General features: G+C 32.5%; 1 protein-coding gene across 3 annotated transcripts; it reads left to right on the top strand.

Annotated features, from left to right (window-relative positions):
- The first annotated feature begins 7,991 nt into the window (after positions 1 to 7,991).
- On the top strand, positions 7,992 to 12,886 carry LOC124830111 (vacuolar cation/proton exchanger 5-like). 3 transcript variants are annotated; one of them, XM_047303745.2, is made up of 12 exons: positions 7,992 to 8,215; positions 8,455 to 8,555; positions 8,961 to 9,221; positions 9,305 to 9,372; positions 9,460 to 9,488; positions 9,839 to 10,035; positions 10,122 to 10,334; positions 11,048 to 11,182; positions 12,029 to 12,145; positions 12,214 to 12,267; positions 12,467 to 12,583; positions 12,707 to 12,886. In XM_047303745.2, the coding sequence occupies exons 3-12, from the start codon at positions 8,961 to 8,963 to the stop codon at positions 12,800 to 12,802; spliced, it is 1,287 nt and encodes a 428-aa protein (XP_047159701.1). In that variant the 5' UTR covers positions 7,992 to 8,215; positions 8,455 to 8,555; the 3' UTR covers positions 12,803 to 12,886. The 3 variants fall into 3 exon arrangements, with proteins under 3 accessions (XP_047159701.1, XP_047159699.1, XP_087972778.1); XM_047303743.2 differs by having other exon boundaries at positions 8,455 to 8,494; XM_088116652.1 differs by lacking the exons at positions 12,467 to 12,583; positions 12,707 to 12,886 and adding an exon at positions 12,584 to 12,679 and having other exon boundaries at positions 8,455 to 8,494.
- Positions 12,887 to 14,361: the final 1,475 nt, after the last annotated feature.

A 14,361-nucleotide genomic window follows, 5' to 3' on the forward strand; every position in this document is an offset into this window, starting at 1 on the left:
TTCTTTTTATGAATGTTATTATTATTGAAGGTATTCTATGTTAATGTCCTCTTTTAGGTGGTTATAGTCTAAGATGGAAGATTATCCTTTAAATTTTATGGAATTACTAGTAAATTTCAGTTGCATGTCAAATTTATCTTTTTTTTTTATAAATGAAATGTGCAAAGGAGATTACAGAAATAACTTTACAACTAGATTTTTCCAACACGTGATGAGTTAATTCAATAGGTTCAAAGGATTTCTTTTGATCTTGGTTTTGTTGTTGTCATTATAAGATTTGATAAAGTTAATGATTAACTTGAGAGAAATATATATGTATTGTTAGGATGTGAAAATGGTGAGAAGTATACGAAATAAAAGTCTAATGGTCAACCTAGTGTATATCCAGCACGAGAAAATGTGATTATCCTTTTAAATTGAGGTAAACGAGTTTCTAACGGAGAGGAGCGATTATTGAAGGTAATGTGTGAATATCATAACCATGATTTGTCATAAACTTTAGTTGGTCACCCTTTTGTCGGGAGGCTAAAATCCACTAAACATTCATTGTTTGTTGATATGACTAAGACTCAAGTGAAGTCTACAAACATTCTCCTTACTCTCAAAGAAAATAATGAGTGTAATGTGACAATAACAAAACAAGTATATAATATAAGATACACTTACAAACGATCATTGAGAGGTTTGTGAACTGAATTACAATAACTGATGATGATGTTAGAATGTGATAACATCCACTGAAGTATATATGTAAACAAAATGTTATTATCTTTTATGTCGTTTCCACATTCAAAAAAATGTGCAAGCCAAGTGCAAAGTGTTACTAAATTTTGTTGATGCATGAGATGTTGTCATGGAATCATAGAAAAATGTCATGGATTGTGAACATGATTCAACCTTTAATGATTGTATTGATCGCCTTTATCATGTTTGTTACTGATGGCCTTAATTCTTTGGATATGTTAATGACTCTTGAATCATTCCGTATAAGAAATAATTTGTAAAGGCATGGACAAACCGAGTAATGCATTTAGGAAACGACAATATCAAACAAGTATGTTTGAATCTTGTTTCATTTAGTTGTTCTTGTTCTATGTTTTATGATGTTGTTCATGTTATTTACATCAAGGTTGTTTCTGCTCACTAGAGCTTGAAAAAGGTATTGGGAAGCAGTATGGGAGACAATTGCTCGTGTAGGGATGCAATTCATAACTTCATGATCTTACAACATAATGAAATAAATGCGTCATTTGAAAAAAAGTCTAAATCTTATTAGTGATGCTCTTAAGCCAATCAAGTATAAAATATTAAATGGATATGTATCAAAATATGATTTGGGACTCACTATTGAGCAGTTCAATATGTTCAGCATATATAATTTGATAGTGAAAGTTATGGTTAGGTTTTGAGACGAACATATGGTTTACCATGTGCTTGTTAATTAATACGATATGACCTTAGGTTGATTCCTCTCTCTAAAATTCATATCATGTGGACTATATTGAGTTTTTCAAATATTTCATCAAATGAATCGTACGCAAAGTTATGCATTCAAATGGAACTTGATTTGATGCTCAAATGAAGAGTGCACAAAAGAATAAAAGGTCTACAAAGTGTGAACCTTCATATTTCGAGCATGTAGGCACCTTACATTCCAGACATGATAGTTCTTTAACAAAGAAATACATGCAATATAAGGTTAAATCTAATGCAAGATTTGGATTTATGTAACAAAAGTGAATACTCATTTAGTTCAATTCCATCTGATTTTTCACCTTACATTGTTTCTGATGGTAATTGTGGGCATAGATGCATTGTTTCTTTATTAGGGATGAGTGAAGAGTCATAACCCCTTATTCGACGTGATTTGTATAAAGAACTTAGTGGCATGATGGCGTGATGAATATACAAGATTAGTGAGAAGCTATGATTGACTAGAAGAACTAAGGAAGTCTTTGCGAGTCGATTCACAATTAGGGACACATGTTGCTATATTTTACACTTTACTTATTATGTTTTAGCTTTTTCTTCCATAACAATTTGTTTAATTGATTACAAGCTAATATGAAGAAGTGAATGATTATACTAGACATGGACTCTATTATTTTTAATCAATATAATGTCATCTTAGTATGTTTTTCCCATTACGTACTACACCACTTTCTGATATAAGACAACATCGATTAATCAGTATAGGACATGTTCTTCTTCTCACTTTGTGCAAGTAAAATGATTATTATTTTCTACCATTATAAAATAAATTTACTAATTTTATGTTACATGTTCACCTACAAGAAGATTGTCATTTATCAATGTTGGATATCATATTGTCTCTCCAATATCCCGAGGCTCAGACATAATCATCTTTTTATGTCATTAAGATGTAAATAATTGTAGAGTTGATGGATGTCAATACCAGTTATGTAAACATGCACCTGGATTGATATTTATGTTATGTATACAAATTATATAAATTAAAACATTAAATACAAATTTTTTAATTATAAACATTAATTTAAAGTTTAAACAAAATAAGACATAATAAAAATGCTGCTAGCCAGATGTAGATGAATGTATGTTGTGTACATTACAAATTCCTCTAATGTTTTTTAGCATGTTCTTTAAACGCTTCATTAGCTATCTATAATGTCTTGCTAACATGGTCTCAGATTATAGAGTCCTCACTAACGTCACAACAATTAATAATTTGTTGTAAGATTGTCATAACGCGTCTAATAACACCTTGTAACAACGAAAACAACAAAGTAATTAACATTGTTTCATAATATAAAAACATAAATATCATTTGGTTACATACCAATAAACCAGATTCTGACTCTGATCTCTTGCGAATTAGAATGCCATCTTGGAAATGCCGACGAAGTTGAAGTACGAGACTCGGTTAGTCATCCCTAATAGGACAAATAACATAATGATGTGATACCCTTTCAAACCACTGGAGGTATCCCTTAACACACACATATGGAGAGACGACTGCTATGACATTCACCAACACATGCCTGACGAAGCGTAACCAACAATTATCAATGGTTGCTAAGTCAGCCTCTACAACAACATTTGGCGACCGCGAGATAGTTTGCTCATACTCAAATTTCCTTAATACACATTTGGGCAGATGACGGTGTACAATCTCACCCACTTGATGAAGCTAGAGAACATAAAGATTTTCAAATGTGGACTATCACAAACCTACGGCTTGAGGTTTAACCTCATCAAGACTTGGCAAGAGCACTATCACTTTGAGAACTTCCTCAGACAAACTATATTCTCAAAATGGCATAGATTCCCTTTTCACTCACAGAGAGCTTTCCTTAGACACACCGCTCTAATACTCTCAAAATGAAAAGTTAAATTCTAACAGCTGTGAAGACCTATATTTATAAGCCTAGGTCCGTGCAGGGTTAGAAACTAAAAAGACATCTCTCAAGTGCCAGTGATAATCGATTATCATAAGTGATAATCGATTATTGGTGTTCGTTATGGGGTTTTCAAAAAAGTGATAATCGATTATTCTGGGGAATAATCGATTATTTGCACGACTTGGGCAATACTGACTCAGACTGGAATAATCGATTATCCTGAGCAATAATCGATTATCTGCGCAAAGACTCTCTAAACAGGAACACTTCTAAGTGTTCTTACTTTAACAAGGTAATTCCTATACAATTAATTCTACAAAATGCTTTTAAAATAAGTACAACAAAAGTCTTCAAGTTCTTCATCTTATAGCATCATCAAAACCATAATATCTTCAAGACACTAATGCTCCTCATTGGTAACACTTCCTATCCTAGAAAAGTGCTCATATATCCAAATCTATAAAAAAGTGAAAATGTATTTCAATAATGAAACAATATAGGAAATCAAAGTAAAAGAAATCTAGCTAATTGCTTTGCCTATGTAAAGCTAGCATCTCCAAGCTACTCGTACAAGTTGGCAAGTGTAACAACTCCCTAGGTATATCTGTCACATGACAATAAATATCTAAGGAGCATCAAGTAGGATACAACAATGTACATGACACTCTTATACACAAAAAATGTGCATCCAACAAGATACAACAACTAGGCCCATGAGACATACTCTTACCGTTGGTTCTCATAACAATCATTATATAGGTCTCTGATAACGGTTGAAAAATCGTTATTTTTATACTTAATTTTGACCTTAAAAATAACCTTTATGACTTAGAAACTAGTTTGAAATCATGCTTTTGCTTAAGTTTTGGAAATAAGAGAGTTGGATGGGTTTTATGCTTGATTTTCCTTGTTTTGACAGGAATTAAGATGAATTGGATAAAAGAATTTGAAGTAGCAAGGAGTTGGACTCAGGAAAGGAAGGAAAAGTGCACAAAAGAAGAATCATTGCCACCGCTCAACGCCATTTGCACCGTTGAGCGCCAATCTGGCTGATGAGTACATTGTCTCACGCTTAAGCGCTACGCTGAGGGCCAATTCAAGTATCATACCTACCATTGAGCGGTATTTTTACCGTTGAGTGCCAGACTGTGTTGTTGAATACACTGTTTCGCGCCTGAGCGTCAACGCTGAGGGTCGTTCTGAGTGCCGCACTTACCGCTGAGCGCTGTCAACTTGGGCTTGGGCCTGTTTTCTGTATTTTTAATGAACTATTTAAGGGTTTAGTCGACCTAAGATCTTTGGACAGAAAAAGGCGAAATCACACTCCTTTCACCCCTTGGAGGCGGATTTTGGATGCGGAAGCTACTTTCTTCAAATTCTAGGGTTCTATCTTTCATTCTTTTCATTCTTTTCATCTAGTTTCACCATGTCTATGGTGAACTAAACCTCCATTGTTGTTGGGAAAACGATGTAATCCTTTGAAACTCTCATGTATTGAATTGATTCTTGATTATATATGCTTTACTTCATTAATTGTTAGGGTTCTTCCTCTATACTCTATGCATGCTTTGTTTAACTCATTCAATTGCATGATTATTGATTTTGTCGATATGGACACATCCGGGGAAATCTAGAACTGGAAAAATTCTCCCGGAAGCAATATTATCTAGACATATGAATAGGATGATCGGTTGCCTTTAAGCTTCTGTGCAAATATAATGCATGATTAATTGCTAGGGAGACAAGACATTGTGAACTAGTGATTATGATTAGGCTTGCTTCACCGAGACATCGAGTTTAAGGTAAATTAGAAATTGGCATTAACATTAATGAAGAAAGATGAATTCATGAATACATGAGAGTGGATAGGATAAGTCGGAAACCCCAACAACATCATCATTCTATATTTTACATCAATCACTTTTGCATCTTTCAATCCAATTGATCAAAACTTGCATTCATGTTTATTTTTCACAATTCAACCACAATGATTTTGTTTACAAGTCTCATTTAATCAAGAAATCACATAACTGTCTAGGCCGTGAGTCCTTTTGGAAACGATACTTGGTCTTACCATTTATTATTACTTGATACGATTCGGTACACTTGTCAAAATGTTAACAGTCTCTCAACCAACTTGGTTTTATTTGAGGGCCACAGTTGAGCTTAGATGTATCCCTCGCGCGATCCACACTGAATAGGTTCATGAGAGTTTCCAAAGCCACTTCAAAGTCTAGGGGTTCATTTGGACAAAACTGTCCCACTATAGGCAAATGTAGCAGCGTGGACACATTATCTAGTATGACAGTCATCTCGGGACATAGAAAATGTTTATCTCTCCATGTCATCTCTCAACAAACATCAATATCAATCTCTTATCAGTATAACAATACAAAATATCACAGAGATAACATACTCTAAATTTATATAATTTTTATCATGGAAAATTAACTTTATCACCCCTCGATCCTACGCATAACAATTGTATATAAAATTTAAACAAGTCATCAACCATAAAAAAAAATTAGGTTTAATACCTATTTTGGTCCTTCTTTTCGGAAGATTTGTTCAAAGTGATCCTTCCTTTTTTCAAAAATTCACTTTAGTTCTACCTTTCGCAAAAACTGTTCAAGTTGATCCTTTTTGGTAACGGCGTTAAGTTCACTAACGGTAGAACTGCCAGGTGTGCAATGTTTGATGATGTGGCATTATAATTTATTTTAAAAATATAATTAATAATGACGTGTAAATAGGGTAAAATAAAAAAATAGTGTATATTCCACCAGCATCAAGGCTTCGATACTCCTCTGCTTGCACCCAGAAAACACTATAGAAAATGGTAGCAGAATCAAATGCATTTCCAGAATGAACAGACCCAAATCACAAATCCCATGCCGATAGGTTTAAAGCTTATCTTTTGAAACAACTCATATCCCTCATCTTCCACCATCACCCAAATCAACCACCGCCGAAAGAAAATCAAACAACAAATCAATTTCTGAAGCAAAACGCCTTACCATCACAACCTGAGAATTCTGAACACCCTCTCCTTCATCTCCAGAAGTTCAACCCAAACATAAACCCATTTTTTACCCAACCCAATGCTTAACAGAAAACATTCACTACACCAATCAGAAAATCAATTTTTCACGCCCCAAGACTCACGCCCAACACAATACAGTACAAACAAGAAGGTGATTGGAGTGGCGACCATGACGATTTATTTCACCTTCAACTTCACATAACAGAGGAAGAGGAGTTTTATCGCCGGCATTGGAGTGGCGACCCTTTCTGGCATCAACGTCTTAAGACGAGGCGTAGGGAGAACCTCGCGCGAAGAGGAGAAGGAAGAGGCACCTTGGTGCGGTGGCCGGCAGAGATTGTGGCAGCGATCGCGCGACGAGCGGCGGAAGAGGGGAACTCTCACCTTGATCGGCAACAAACGTCAGCGCCGGCGACGCCTTGTGCCACAACTCGCGGTGGCTGGTTGGGTGGAGGCATGTTGCAGCGGCAAATCAGTGAGAGGCAGTGGGAAGCAAACTCTCCCTAGGGTTTCTGGTTGAGAAATTAATTTTTTTTAACCCATATAATGAAGTGTCACTGCCAACACATATAAAAGGTTCCAAGTCATCAAACATTGCACACCTGGCAGTTCTACCGTTAGTGAACTTAACGCCGTTACCAAAAATGATCAACTTGAACAGTTTTTGCGAAAGGTAGGACTAAAGTGAATTTTTGAAAAAAGGAAGGACCACTTTGAACAAACCCTCCGAAAAGAGGGACCAAAATAGGTATTAAACCAAAAAATTATTATCCCAAACTTCCCACAATACATTTGCAACGTGATTAACACACACAATTAATATATATATTCTTTTTAATTGTTATTAATTATGTATAAATAAAATATTGATTTTAAAAAAAGTTAATATTTATGAATGAAAATCTTATAACTTCAACTTTAATATCTTTTCACTTAAACAATTTATTTAGCCAATTAAAGTTTTCTTCATATCATAATTTTCAAAATAATTATTTAACTTAATTTTCTGTTTTCTATTAAAATCAAATCAATGTCAAGTAAATATTTAAGCAATGAAATTCATTATTTTAAAAATATCTAATGGTGAGTAATATCAAGTTAATTAATACAATAATACAGAAACTTCGAATAACTTACATATTATCAAAATAATAAAAGAGAAAACAGATACATGCAGCATAACAACTCAATTCTATCAACTTACCATCTATAATAAATTTTCTAACTTTCACATCAATTACTTTTAAATTATACATAAGAAATTTCTTATTTATTGACCATGTAAATATACGCATTAAACTCAAATAAATAAAAATATTATTTACGTTCTATTCTTAAACCGCCAACATTAAATATGTCCTGGAATCAGGAGTTTCCATGGAACAAAGTCAAAGGAAAATCAAGGTTTGGAATCAAGATGAAATCAACGACGATGCAGAGTCCTAAGATCGTTTTTTTGACAACTATTGACAGAGACCGATATAAAAATGAGAAATGTGTGTTAACTAACGGTTAAGGAAAGTACAAAATGAAGAATAATAATAATATTAATAATCATAAAAAGAAACTGCTCTCCAGAAAGAACTTGAACCAAAGCAAACGAAACCACAACAAAACTGAAACTGAAACTCACCCAAACCAAAAGCTTTTCCACTCTAAAACTCGAAAACCGAAATTTTCATTCACATAATAGAAATAGTTGTTCTGGGGCAGTTTGGTTGCTTAATAGTTAATGCCCACTTGAATCATACACACAAATGGAGACTCCGGTTGAAGGGAAACCTACTCGTCTGTAAGTACTTGGATTGGATGCTTCAAATTTATTAAAAAGATTTGTTTTTTCTCTGTTGGGTCTTGTTTTCTAATGTTAGTATTTGATGTATTTTTGCTCAATAGCGCAGCTGCTTATATATATATATATATATATATATATATATATATATATATATATATATATATATATATATATATATATATATATATATATATATACTTTTTATTTTTCCCTAATATTCAATGTCTTCATTGCAGTGCATCGGGGTTCTCAGATAACTTGTCTGAGACTTGCAAGGTGTGATCTTTCTCCCATTTTGGTGAACCCTTTGTACAATTCCTTTTGAATTTTGTAAAGGGTTAGTGTTTTCATTTTTTTTCTTTTTTTAATTTATGTTACCATAATTTGCAAGTCAAATGGGAGTTTCTGTAGTTTGTTGGTGTTTATGAATGTTTTATTATGTTAGTGACTTGAATGATTTATGCAGTTTTCCATACCCTAGATTTACAGCTTCTATTATGACAATGCTTATTGACAGTGTGTGAATTATGCTCTTATTTTTTGGAATTCAAGTGCAATGATGTTTTATTGTAGCATTTACGTCTTTTCATTCTGTGCGAGTGAATGTTTCCTTTCAAATTTATGTAAAGAATCAGCTTGGCAGTTGTAAAAAAAAATGCAATGTTGGAAATTACTAGTGTGAAGAAAGTGCTGTGATACAGAATTCGGTCAATGTAGATGATTTCTATTGTTTGTGTCACAGATGGGTACTCCAAATGGAAGAGGAATTCACAAGTCTGATGATGAAATTCCTTTTGACTCCGACATAAATTATCACTCGGCTGAATCTAGTCTGGTGGAGGTACTTGGATCACATTCTGGAGAATCTCTGACTGTTCATCATGAAACGTTGGCTGGTATTGTTTATAGGAGCATACAAGTTGTGATTTTCTCTAACAAACTCAACTTGCTTATGCCTTTTGGGCCTGTTGCAATTCTTGTGCAGAAGTTGACTGCTCATCTTGTGAGTCGGAGTTCATACAATTCTTAATTTTGCTTCACTTTTTGATTGAATATCTTGTATTAATTTGTGAAGGTGAACTGCAGGGTTGGGTCTTTGCTCTGAGTTTGTTGGGTATAATGCCTCTGGCGGAGCGGTTAGGTTATGCTACCGAGTAATATTACATGTACTCTTTAAGGTTTTGAGTAAGGTTTTCACATTTTATGGTTTCTGATGTTACCCTTTTCTTGGTCTTGTATAGGCAGCTGGCATTTTACAGTGGAGATACTGGTAAAGTAATAATATCATTCTTCTAAATCTGTCTTCTTTTTAATCAATCTGGAACATACACTGAAATAAGTTAAAGAACAACTACTAAATGTAATATAATGTGTGTGTGTTTGTCTGACCAGTTAATTATTCAGACAAGTATCTCTTAAACTTTAACTATTCTTTTATATGCCATATATTTCATTGAAAAAATGATCCAGTTACTAACTTCAGCCTTACGTGGTTTTAATAACCAATTGCCTAATCAGTTATCTACATGCAGTTTCTTTCTAAGTGGTTCATTCTTCTTTTGTTATCAGTCATTTGCTTGTGGGGGTTTATTTCTAATACTGTTGTATTGTATGTTGTAGTTGGGGGTCTTTTAAATGCTACATTTGGAAATGCAACAGAATTGATCATCTCAATATATGCACTGAAAAGTGGAATGACACGGGTTGTTCAGCTCTCTTTGCTGGGATCAATTTTGTCCAATATGTTACTAGTTCTTGGATGTGCATTCCTATGCGGTGGGATTGTTAATCATAAGAAAGAACAAGTGTTTAACAAGGTAGACATGTTAGTTTCTGTCTTTTTAATATTATATCCCTTAGTTTCATTATGCATTACCTGTATCTGATTCAATTTAGCATGTAGGCAACTGCTTCTGTGAATTCAGGATTACTGTTGATGGCAGTCATGGGCATACTTTTTCCAGCTGTTCTACACTACACACATACCGAGGTTCATGTTGGGAAGTCAGAGTTGTCCCTTTCAAGATTCAGCAGCTGTGTCATGCTTGTGGCCTATGCTGCATACCTGTTTTTTCAGTTAAAAAGTCAAAGAAGTCTCTATCTCTCTGTGAACGAGGTTGGCATTCTTACTAGGTTTCCCTTTTTTTTCCTCAGTGGTTCTTTTGTTTGTGGATATGTGGTATGCCAAGTGATATCATTGATTTGCTTGGTCTTGAGTATATGTAATCGTAATCATAACTTTGTCATGAATAGGAACTGTGACACATGGACTGTTTAGATATTGTTCAGAATGGATGTCCTTTAATCTAAAAAAGGAGCATCCTGCAAGTTATATTCAGATTCTAGACTAAGATAGTATATGCATGTCCCATTAATTCCAATAGATTTGTTAGAATTTCTGCTTCACTTTGGAGGGGGATTGAATGAAGGCAGATGGCTATTGGCATCAAGTCTTGAACCTTGTTATTCTTTAAGATTGCTTGTATTTTTATTCCTGTAAGTCAATATTCAAATGATTCATCACCCTTACCTGAAAATTGTAGCCTGAAAGAGTGGATCAATGCAAGTGATGATTAACCAAGTTGACAAGTTTTTTCTCTTAGAAGTAAACAGAGTTATTGGTTGTTGATTATATAAGTTATAACCTACGTATATTCTTTTTATCTCAAGCAACTCAAAATGATTTTTCTAGTATGCTTTGATGTTCATTACTAGGATGAAGCAAGGCTTGTTTGTGCTGCTTCACATTCAAATTATTATCTTGTTTCCTGTAAATGCTTGACATAGCATTTTAGCTCACCAATCTGTGGTAACATGATGTGAATTCAGGAAGAGGGTCAGAGTGGAAACAACTCAAATGACGATGAATCACCAGATATTTCGAAATGGGAATCAATAATATGGCTTTCCGTTATGACTGCTTGGATATCAATCTTGTCTGAATACCTGGTTGGCGCTATAGAGGTGGATAATATTCACATTTTTACTTTTAACTTATTGAAGCTTGGAAGCTTGAAAATACTTGTTGAAGTAGCATTCAGCTGTTTGAGATTTTATCGGTTATTATTTTTTTTCTGCACAACTATTTATCTAGTCACTGACACATATCACATAATCCAAGTCTTAAATGTTGGTTTGGCATTAGTTGGTCCATGTTTATCAGCATCAGATGCTTAGTCATATTTAAGATGTGCTGTCTGCGAAGTTAAACTATTTTTGTCTACTAGTTAATCTCGATTTTGTGATAGGTTCCCAAGGGTAGAGTGATGATCAAGATCACAAAATGACTGAACTGATAGAAATGCAAATGAATTAGAAATGAAAGAACTCTTAAGGAGATGTCACCTTACAACTGAGTAGAGATCCTTTGTTCTCAATGATTTCTCGTATCTCTCACAACCTTTGAGATTTAAGAACCTCCTGCAATAGAATAATTGTCAACATAAATGCATCCTTTCTAACTTGTCAAATACTGCCTTTTTTTTTTCTGATTAGGCCTTCCAAATTATAGCTGTCTCTGTTGTCTCCTATCATGTTCTTCCTTCATCTTTGCCGTTGGTCTTATCTCTGTTATATCATTCAATTTCTTGTTTTGCTTGTCCTTTTGGATATTTACAAAAAATGTGATTTTCTTATGATATCATTATTTTTGAATTATATAAACTGAGAAACTGGTCATTCTTCCTTCATCTACCCTCTTAGAAATCCACACCCAAATACAGGGAATGTAATTTTAATGAAATTTCAGTATGTTCTTATGTGGACATTTTTGGAGGAAATAAATTTCCTGTTTGATAAACTTTTTTCCAGGGAGCATCTACTGCATGGGAAATTCCAATTGCATTTATCAGTGTCATATTGCTTCCGCTAGTGGGGAATGCGGCTGAGCATGCCAGTGCTATAATGTTTGCCATGAAAGATAAACTTGTGAGTTTCCTTTCTTGCACTCACAGACATGGGTGTGCATACATATTCATTGGTTTTATTCCTTGCAGGACATTTCCATAGGGGTTGCAATAGGCTCATCCACACAGATATCTATGTTTGTGGTAAGTATTATGTTGTATGGATGGACTTGACCATGTTCATAAATATAGCTAATTTTTTCTGAGCTTAATGTTCCTTTATCTAGTGGTTCATGGCTTGATGCAGCATTAAGGGGGTTGTTCCATTCACAAGTGCCTCCTCATAACATAAGTCTAGTCTGTGAAATTTCATTTTCTTCAGAGTTTCCTTCTCATTATGCAGATACCATTTTGTGTTGTTATTGGCTGGATAATGGGGCATTCTATGGACTTGAACTTTCAACTATTTGAAACTGCAGCACTATTTCTTACTGTTATAGTTGTAGCCTTCATGTTGCAGGTATGTGTTCAAAGATTTACAAAAGAATGAAAATTAAAAGCATGGTACTAGGGAGGACATGTTAGCAATGTCTTGATGGTATGGTGAAAAGAAAACATTGTGACATTTATTATGCATTTGCAGGAAGGAACTGCTAATTACTTCAAAGGATTGATGCTTATTCTTTGCTATCTGATTGTGGCAGCCAGTTTTTATGTACATATAGATTCCTCTGAATAGGGTATATTTAGTTTTCTGAAATGAGGTTGTGAAGATTTTGTTGTTCCCCTTACTCATGAAATTATTTTTCCTCTTGTTCCATCTTCTGATTGTGTTTCACAATTCTCATTGTCTTGCGTCCTGCTTGTTGCACAATTTTAATTTTTCTTCAACTGAAATTCCGTCATTAATAAATTTTAGTCCAAAAGTTTAAGTTCCCTTGACAGGTTAAAACAGTTTAAATATTTAAGCCGATCTAAATATTAAATCAAAATGGGCTTGTTTCGATGGACCTGTTAAAAGATTATATAAAATAAATCAAGGCAGTTGCTTTCTCCACCACCACATAATGCTCCCTACACCATCTCATACCAATTTTGTCTTTCTCTAAAACGGATGTCAACATCCGTTTCATCTTCAACGGATGTTGACATCCGTCCGTTCATATATTTTATATTTTAATTTATTTTTTTATTTAAAAAAAAATCTTCAACGGATGTGGCTACATCGTTGTCACATCCGTTTTAATAAAATTTTCAAAATTTTTTTTATTATTTAAATAATAATATACAAAATAAATTAATAATAATTATTTTGTTAAAATAAAATAAAATTAATTCATAAATAATTAAATAATAATTTTAAATTAATTAAATAATATTTATATATTAATTTAAAATATAATAAATTAAAAACTAAAAATTTAAAAAGAAAAACTTTCACATCCATTTTAATAAATTTTTAAAAACTATTTTATTATTTAAATAATAATACATAAATTAAATTAATAATAATTATTTTATTAAATAAAATAAAATTAATTTATAATTAATTAAATAATAATTTTAAAAAAATTAAATAATATTTATATATTAATTTAAAATATAATAAAATAAAAACTAAAAATTTTAAAAAGAAAAAAATTTCACGGATTACCACATCCGTTTTAATAAATTTTTAAAAAGTATTTTAATTATTATTTAAAATAATAATACATAAATTAAATTAATAATAATTATTTGGTTAAATAAAATAAAATTAATTTATAAATAATTAAGTAATAATTTTTAAAAAATTTAAATAATATTTATATATTAATTTAAAAACTTAAAAAAACTAAAAACTTAAAAAAAAAAAAAGAACTAAACGGACGTGGGACATCCATTGAAAAAAATTTTCTTCCACGAATGTCGATCGTTCAAGAAAAAATGAAAAGGTGTAGAATATTTTAAAATATAAAGGATACATTTGAAATTTAAAAGAAGTGTGGTAGTGCAGGAAGAAATGTGTGGTGGTGTAGGGAGTAACCTCCATAAATCAATTAGACTCAAATATTGTAATCTAAATTGAATTTTACCATTTTTTTCTCGACCTATTTAGTCAGTCACTAATGGGCTTAATTAGAGTCAGATTTTGAGTTGATTAATTTTTTTAAAAAAATATTAATTATATTTTAAAAATACAAGTAATATTACTTTATTAGAAATACGTGTATTATAATTTATATAACATTATTATATTTAAAATTAAAATTATTTTTTCATTAACATTTTTAATTTTATTTATTTATTATATTTTTA

This window comes from Vigna umbellata, chromosome 5 (assembly GCF_029865625.1).
Source record: "Vigna umbellata cultivar VRB3 chromosome 5, Vumbellata_1.0, whole genome shotgun sequence".
NCBI classification, from domain to species: domain Eukaryota; kingdom Viridiplantae; phylum Streptophyta; class Magnoliopsida; order Fabales; family Fabaceae; genus Vigna; species Vigna umbellata.

Bases quoted from the DNA above. Each gene is read 5' to 3' on its own strand.
- LOC124830111 (XM_047303743.2), top strand. From the start codon at position 8,181: ATGGAGACTCCGGTTGAAGGGAAACCTACTCGTCT. The intron at 11,183-12,028 runs GTGGATAATATT...ACTTTTTTCCAG, and splicing joins ACCTGGTTGGCGCTATAGAG to GGAGCATCTACTGCATGGGA. The intron at 12,146-12,213 runs GTGAGTTTCCTT...TATTCCTTGCAG, and splicing joins TTGCCATGAAAGATAAACTT to GACATTTCCATAGGGGTTGC.